At 42.1% G+C, this 8,487-nt stretch overlaps 1 protein-coding gene across 1 annotated transcript; it reads left to right on the forward strand.

Annotated features, from left to right (window-relative positions):
* Positions 1–234: 234 nt before the first annotated feature.
* Positions 235–6,963, forward strand: grk7b (G protein-coupled receptor kinase 7b). The gene is made up of 4 exons (XM_042414533.1): positions 235–834; positions 995–1,432; positions 2,667–2,938; positions 5,230–6,963. Exons 1-4 carry the CDS (start codon positions 235–237, stop codon positions 5,552–5,554), a joined length of 1,635 nt encoding a protein of 544 aa, XP_042270467.1. The 3' UTR covers positions 5,555–6,963.
* The last annotated feature ends 1,524 nt before the right edge of the window (positions 6,964–8,487 follow it).

The following is an 8,487-nucleotide window of genomic DNA, read 5'->3' on the forward strand; positions in this document are numbered from 1 at the left end:
TCCCTGTGTGCCGTCTACAAATAAGCCTGCATAGACACTTAGCTACCAACAAATCCCCAAGGACAGTTGTACTTTTAATGGTCGTAAAGAGGCGTGGCACAAGAGGCAGAGGATGTTCAGGGTGCAGGTGCTTGAGGTGCTCACTCTCTGACTGGAACCTGCAGATGAGTGAGCTTGAGTGTTTTAGTTTATCTGGCCCAGCTGCCTACAGGCGGGCCACAGGACACATCCAATATGGGTGACCTCGTGGGACTAGACAACCTGGTGGCAAACACGGCCTACCTAAAGGCTCAGCAGATAGATCGCAATGAGCTGAAAAAGAAGAGAGCCTCCCTGACGCTGCCCAAACCAAATAAGTCCTCTGCTCTGCGGGCAGCAGCAGAGGAACAGTACGAGTCACTGTGTGAGCAGCAGCCTATTGGAAGGAAGTTGTTCCAGCAGTTTCTCCTTGCCTCGAATTCACAGTATGTGGCTGCTGCTGAGTTCTTGGAGGAGCTGAGTGACATGACCTTTGCCGAAGCGGAAACCAGAGAGACGGCCAAATGGAGAGTCCTTGCCAAGTACTGTCAACCTGAGTCCAGGAGTTTTCTCTCTTACCTAACAGGAGAGGCTGCTGAAGGATGCAAGAAGTTATCAGACGAGAACTTTGACGATGCGGTGGTGAGCAAGATAAGAGAAGCCACACGGGACTTCCTGAAAGGCAAACCTTTCTCTGAATACCTGGAAAGCATCTACTTTTATAGGTTTCTGCAGTGGAAGGAGTATGAGAAACAGACGATCACTGACAAATACTTTTATGAGTTTCGGATATTGGGAAAAGGTGGCTTTGGTGAGGTAGGTGTCCAGCATCTTATGACAATCTCAAATTGCTATTTAGGAAACACCTTGATGAACTCACAACTGAGTGAAAGACAGTGCAGAAATATATTTTAGGATGGCATAGAGACAACAAACAATAAAAGAAGAACAGCTAATGAATAAAACTGTCTCGCAGGTGTGTGCGGTGCAGGTGAAACACACAGGCCAGATGTACGCCTGCAAGAAGCTGGATAAGAGGCGCTTGAAGAAGAAAGGTGGCGAGAGGCTGGCCCTTGTGGAGAAGGAGATCCTGGAGAAGGTCAACAGCCTTTTCATCGTAAACCTGGCCTACGCTTACGACAACAGTACCCACCTGTGCCTGGTCATGGACCTCATGAATGGAGGAGACCTCAGGTTCCATATCTACGACCTTGGGAAGCGGGGCATCCGTATGGATCGTGTTGTTTATTATGCGGCCCAGATAACCACCGGGATCCTCCACCTGCACTCGATGGACATTGTGTACCGTGACCTGAAGCCTGAGAATGTGCTGCTGGACAGTAAAGGCCAGTGTCGGCTGTCAGACCTCGGATTGGCTGTTGAGCTGCCAAAGGGCAAAATGATTTGCCAGAAGGTTAGTGTAATGACCTGTCCTTTGGCTGAACCTACCTTTTTGTGACCTTTGCTCCCTGAAGTTCACTGCACTGTTCTTCCGCTCATCTTCCCTCCCTCTTAATACAGTATATTTGTTCACACACTACTACAAGTAGCTTACCAGGAATAGATATGATGGGTCTTAATCCTGCTCTGACCAACAACATACAAGATCATAACCCTGTTTGGCACAAATTAATCTTATTAAAAGGTGCCTGACCCCATCCCCACTTGGACGCTGCACTGGCTGGGAAATGTATGGAACACTGACCAGAGCCTGTTAGCATTATCTGGCTAATCTTTGTATCACTGATACCAACGATGGCTTCCACATGTCTGTACAAGGAGATGAGTCAGGAGATTCACAGCGAGTCTCCATTCACTAGAGATGGGATATAAGCGGGACAATGAAGCCTCAACTGTCAGCTGACAGACCTGATGAAGTGTACCTAATGCAAACATTATCTGCTTTAACAATGTTTGATTGTCAGGCCCCCATTTAGATTTTTTCACATTGCATTCTTGTGTCTGTATTTGTGTCTCCATGTTTCATTATTTAATTTAGTTTTCCATCATGTGGATGCAGGTCAAGATGCTCTCTAACAGACTGAAATTATTTCTAAACTAGATAAGTCTGTCTGGTCTCACAAACTTTCTTCCACCTTTGAGAAAAGCGTACATCATATTGACCTCACCGCGGGACCTACAATAGTATCTTTTAAAATCTCCTTGTAGATGAGTTTTAAGCATTTTAAACTCACTATAGCATACATTTGTCTTTTGTGTTGAATCTTTGTCTTTCAGTGTTATACTGTTTATCTACACTGCTGTTTATAGCAGTGGTTCCCAACCTTTTTAGCTTGTGGCCCCTCAAAATGAAGCAATGTATACTCATAACCCTTTGTCACCAGTTGTATATGCCTGTCCATCATTTTTAGAGGCCTATCCAGGTAACATGTTCAAGTAATTCACAAGAAAAAAGCAAAGATTTATCTTGTGGGGGTCCTGACCTCCAGCTTGAGAACCATTGGTTTATAGAAACAGAAGGCAGCGCTATCACAAAAACACAGTTGTCCCTGGCCACCAGAATTTTAATAGACCTAAAAACCTCAACAGACTGTAAGATTGCAAAACCTTTGTATACCCTCAATTATGGAGAAAGATTTGAATCCTCCCTTATTCTTCTTTTTTCTCCTCTCTCTGTGTGTCGTCAGGCCGGTACGTCAGGTTACATGGCTCCTGAGATACTGAGGCAAGAGAATTACCGCATGTCTGTGGACTGGTGGGCTCTGGGCTGCAGCGTCTATGAGATGGTGGCTGCCCGTTTGCCTTTTAAAGACTTCAGAGAAAAGGTGCAGAATGACGAGGTGACCCGCCGCACTCTGGAGGATGAGTGCAAGTTTGACCACAATTGCTTTGATTCTCCCACCAAAGATATCATCAGCCGGCTTTTGAAGAAGAGAGTGCACCAACGCCTTGGGTGCCGGTAAGTAAAAAAACCCCTCAAACTTAAGTTCCTTACATGAGGTTTGTTGGTGTAGGTGTAATGAGTAACACAGTTCATTACCTGGCAGCAGCACTTTTGATCCAAATAGATGTCTAATTGATGATGTCCAATGTTTAACTCTCCCACAAACCAATGAAAACATGCTGTTATCCTGCTATTATACAAGTACCATCCTAAATTAAAAGTCTACATAACAATGTTCAGATGTTCAGAGATCAGAGAAATTATATTGCAGAAGCAACAGATTCCTGCCAGCACGAGGGGGTGCTGAATTTATGAAAACATACTCTGACATTTGTTGAAAACACACCAGCCAGATCATGCACTTAAACAAGGAAATGAGATCACAACATATTCTGTTTTTTCTCAGCTGGGTTCCCATTAAATACAATTAAATTAAATCTATCGTTCGTAAGTTCCCCAATTTGGTGTAATTCTAAATCTCTTCTGAACTGCCCCTTTTAAGTGATTTTATATACTTTAATGTACTACATACTTCCTCCTCATTTTGCAGCCACATTCTGGTTGATGCAAAACAGAACCAAAATTTAAAAAAAGACAACAACCACATAAAGCCAGACTAGACAGAGAAAAATACAACAATGTTTCAGCCTATATCATTAAAAAAAGAAAAACATTTAAAAAAGCGTATGGCTGAGAATGGCAAAACTTGATATCAGACAGGAGGGTATTCTGCTAACAAGCAGGAGAGTTAAGTTGTGTAATAACTGGGAACCAGGTACTCTCGACTTTTTCATGAAAACCTTGTGTGTTGCTTGTAATCTTTTCTTTAGAATAAAGTAATCTACGCGTGACTTTGAAATGAATCAGCTGCATTAATTGAACCAACCCCTCCCCCCACACCTCATCAGTCAACTCTACACCAACATCTGCCTCCCAGGCATGTTTGACATGGATTGATGATACAACAGTCATATTAGAAAACAGCAGCACAAATTTTGAGACAAGATGTTTAGAGTCAGGATGTTGTTTCATTAAAGCATAAAAAGAGTGTTTCTTGAGTGGGTTTTCAAAAATTATTTTCAACAAAATTTCAATAATTTAAAAAGTGGGCTTGAGGAAGGGCGAAAGTTTCTCTCAGCCCCATATAAGATGCAAAGTGATTATTTATATACAAGTCTGTGATGGTTGTCAGACTTTTATCCTTCCAGTAAGTAAAGGCTTGATCAAATTGGGATTAAATGAAATTAAATTGAAACAAGATTGAAACAAACAGGAGAATATACAGAAAATTCAGGTGCTTGAACCACCCTTTTAATTTGTTTTCAAATTTTAAGTGAGTTTTGCAGGACAAAACTATCTTCCACCAGATGCAGTTGAATAATCCTCAAAACAGAAGAGCTGAAAGAGAAGTTTCTTACTGCCTGTGACTCCAATTGCAGCCACTTGGGTGTATCGGAGCGCTCACTTGTATGAGGGAACTGATCTTACCAATAAATTAAGGATGGGACATCTTTCTTCTTAGATGGAATTGGGTGTGATTTACATGAAGTCACCTTATTTTATGCACTAATAAGAATAATAAAGCTATCCCACCTTAATGTGCAGCTACAGTAAAGGTAGCAGGAGAGTGAGCGAGACGTCAATAACCATTTTTCACATGTCACAGTAGGAAAAGCACAGGTGTAAATTATCACATTAACGATGGCTCACTTCTATTTAGCTGCACCACTTTCAGGTTTTACCCAGAACCATAGTTAATGTCCTTAGTCACACACTTTTACTAGAATGACATTAAAAAATGTTTGCTGTGAAAAAAGTCCTATTAAGCAAAGTCTGTACATGCTCACAGAGTTCTGGGAAGAGCTCTAACCAGGCTAAATAATTGAAAAACCTGTGGGATGTACCATGGGTGTGTAGGGTACTTTAACTAGTTTGACCTCTTTTCTACTTGTATTTCATTTATATTTGTTGATTTTGTTATTTTATTTTACTATTATTTCTCTTATTTCACTGATAGTGGATGTCTTATTCCCTGTTTTTTCCGTCTTGCAACTGTGTTAAGAAAAGCATATACAGTAATGAAGCAATCAGTTGTATTAAATTAATTAACGAATAATGTAACCTTGTGAGAATTTAATATATCACAGTATATCATCATCAAATGGATTTTTGATCCAACCTTTAACGCCCCCTAATGAACTCTTTTTATTGCCCAATTGCACTGTTTCACCTGCCCCCTATCAAGTAAAACTGTCCAATTTTTCAATAGTAAAATCATTACCTGTTATGTGTCTTTTTTGGACAAGTGGTGACCCACGAAACCACGTGTTTTTCAAGAGCATCGATTTCCATCGTCTGGACGCAGGGCTGGTGGAGCCCCCCTGGGTGCCAAAGTCCAACGTGGTCTACGCCAAGGACACAGACGAGTTCAAGGTCACCTCTGAGGTCAATGACATTAAGCTCGATGCCAAGGATGAGAAATTCTTCAGGGAGTTCAGCACAGGCGCAGTCTCCATCCAGTGGCAGAAGGAGATGATTGACTGCGGGTTGTTCGATGAACTGAATGACCCCAAACTGAGCAGCCATGATCGTGAAGCTGTATGGAGATCCAGGACGTGCATCATTTTGTAAGCAACTCAACTACTCACCAATATGGGAAAAACAACACTCCTTTTGAACACTTGAAAACATGCAAATGTCCTTTGATTTAATTCGTCTTACAGATATGAAGTGCCCGCTATAACGCTATACACTAAGCACCTTAAGTACCAACAGCTTTGCCTTTTGCCTTAAGCCTTTTGCCTTAATCTTTCTAAGAAGAATCATCTTGGAAGTTAGAGTCAAACATGATGGGACATCTGTCTCGGTGGTAAAATAAAACCATTGCTGCTTTCAGAATCATGCCCGGATGGTAACACATGCTGACATTGTGCCGCTGCTTCATACTTTGCCCTCTATTCCTGGTGAGACAGCAGATCCCAGTGCGTTCATAGTTTCCATTACATCACTCGGCCATTTTGGCAGGCTTAAGTGTTTACACGTGTTTGTAAACAAGCTGCATACTGGCTGTGTGTCACTGAATAGCAGCAGAATTATGATCAGTATTTGCAGTGATGCGACACACCGGTTTGAAAGAGTTAAGTGTCACATAAGATGCCATGAAGGCCTTTTGCTCATGTGAGTGGACCCACCGCATGTGACCTCAGTGCCACAGACTGATGTCTCTCAGTAGCAGACATTCACCACTAAGTGCCGCCAGACACCCGTGAAGTGCATTCAACCTCCCGCAGCACTGTTCATCATCACCATCCCCCATTAGCCTGGCTGTGCTGCTCAGGTATTTACAAGCACTGGATGACTCGTTCAGCTTTACCAAGGGGATGCAGGGAGACAAACTGTCCTACTTTCCCGCTAAAAAAAAAGATATTAACAGCTTTAACGAGGCATTGCCAACCCCCTTTATTGCTCCCCAAATCATCTTGTGTTTACAGGCAATACATAACATAATTAAAAGATGTGAACTACTTACAGCATAGCAACAACAAACAACATCGCTTGTTTCTGAAAACCTAATCTATGCAGCCTTCACAGAAGGTTACTTCTTGTATCCATATATGGATCCTGCTGCATGATAGCAGAACATTTATCTCCAATTGCTGTTAATAAATATTGTAAGTATTGCATAATCTTGGATTTTTCAGCCCCTGATGGACAACAGTGATTACAGTCAAAACAAACACTACTACAGCTTTTACTTGAGGGAACTTCTTCATTTTCAGGTGTTTTTTCAAACATTTTTGCCTTGATTTGATAGCGAGCAACAAAGATCCTTGTCTGGACTCGAACCAGAGGCGTTGCAATGAAATGATCAACATCTTAGATCTCCGGGCCACCCAGGTGTCTTTTTTTCTGACTCAGATGACTGATTTTACCCGTGTCCAGCCTTAAATAACAATGTACTCAAAGCATGTCCGTGCCAATCAAATTTTGTAATATTTAAATGTAATTTTGTAATTTAATATTTATTTTTCAATTCTTTATGTGACATATTTTGATTTGTAATGATTGAGCTCATGTATTTTAAATGTTTCTTATCTTTTTTAATAAATGTTTGAGCAAGAAAAGAAAGATAAAATAAAACCGATTTTCAAAAGGCTTGAGTGGGGAAAAAAGCAACTCTCTTACGTCATATCTGCACTGCGTGTAATGATTTCAGTTCCCAGAAGTCTTCTACGTGATGACATTCAAAGTTACAGGTTAACAGTCCGGCAGTTATTTTGTTTATCCTCTTGTTGCTCAACTCAGGTGCATCATCTATCAGCATCTATCAGCAAGGATCAGTTTGAAAAACAGGAGGGCGCTTGTATCTTTAAAACATATCAACCACAGTACGTTCATACTTACGACATAGTGTCACTTCAGTGTTTGATTCTGAGTGCATCACCCATCACTCGGTGTATCACTCCAAAATCTGAGACGCATTTAGGTAATGAGGGACACATAAACATGTGTTGTGCTAATTCCTGTGAGCGGGTGACCTTACAGGGCTGAGAAGTGGTTCCATTCACGCTCGACTGTCATGAGATTAGAGGGTGGTTCAGATGGAAATCCAAGACGCAACCTGATCATCATCGGCTACGAAGGCAGAGTGGGGAGTCCACTGTGGACAACGTGACGACAAGACAAACGCGGCAAAAGGTCTCCAGGAACATGTTTTTACCAGGCGCCTACAAGCCTCTGCCAGGGTTTAGTTCCCAACGGCCCGTCACAGTTACTGCTGCCCTCCAATAGACAAACACACACGTTGCAACACACACACTGCACAGATCGTTGCACATTTGCACTCATGCATGCACACGCACACACATGCATACAAATATATGCATCTTTGCATGCTTGTGTCACAGCTGATCATGCAGGCAGACCTCTGAATAAACACTTTCATATACACACTCTGATACACACTCTTTCTCACACACACAATCTTATTACCTCTGTAGAAGCAGGCATGGGGTTTTAGAGATCAAAGCAGGACAGGGTGTAATTTGGTATCTGCGTTTGTTACATGCCCATGCTCTGGATTCACATCAAAGGCATGTGCCACACTTTAGCTCTGCCCTGGCATCCTCAGGATGGTATCACACCCGTGATATTGCTGCTTTTTTCCTTTTTTGGGTGTGAGTGTGCGCCTGTATTTGTGCTCCCTGCAAACGTGTGTGTCTGCATGCATTTACATTGATGTTAACATGAAAATCGCACTGATCAGTGTCTGTATGTGCACTCATGTGTGCGTGAGGGTGTGTCTGTGAGAGTGTGTGTGTGAGTGTTTAGGATAGGTTAGAAAACAGTCGAGACAGTATGGCTATTGTCTATGCAAGGAAAGTGAAAGGCAGCCATGTGGGAGAGAGATTGAACAGGAAGAAGACGGTAGGTCGTTACTCGCTGTCTCACACTCATAGCCAGCATGCGAGTAACGTCTTTATTTTTGGTATAAAATCAGTTTTTCATGGCATTTTATTTTACTACACTGTAGAGAGCTCAGGACCTAGAAGCAAATGGTATGA

The sequence above is a fragment of the Thunnus maccoyii genome, chromosome 6 (assembly GCF_910596095.1).
Source record: "Thunnus maccoyii chromosome 6, fThuMac1.1, whole genome shotgun sequence".
Lineage (NCBI taxonomy): Eukaryota > Metazoa > Chordata > Actinopteri > Scombriformes > Scombridae > Thunnus > Thunnus maccoyii.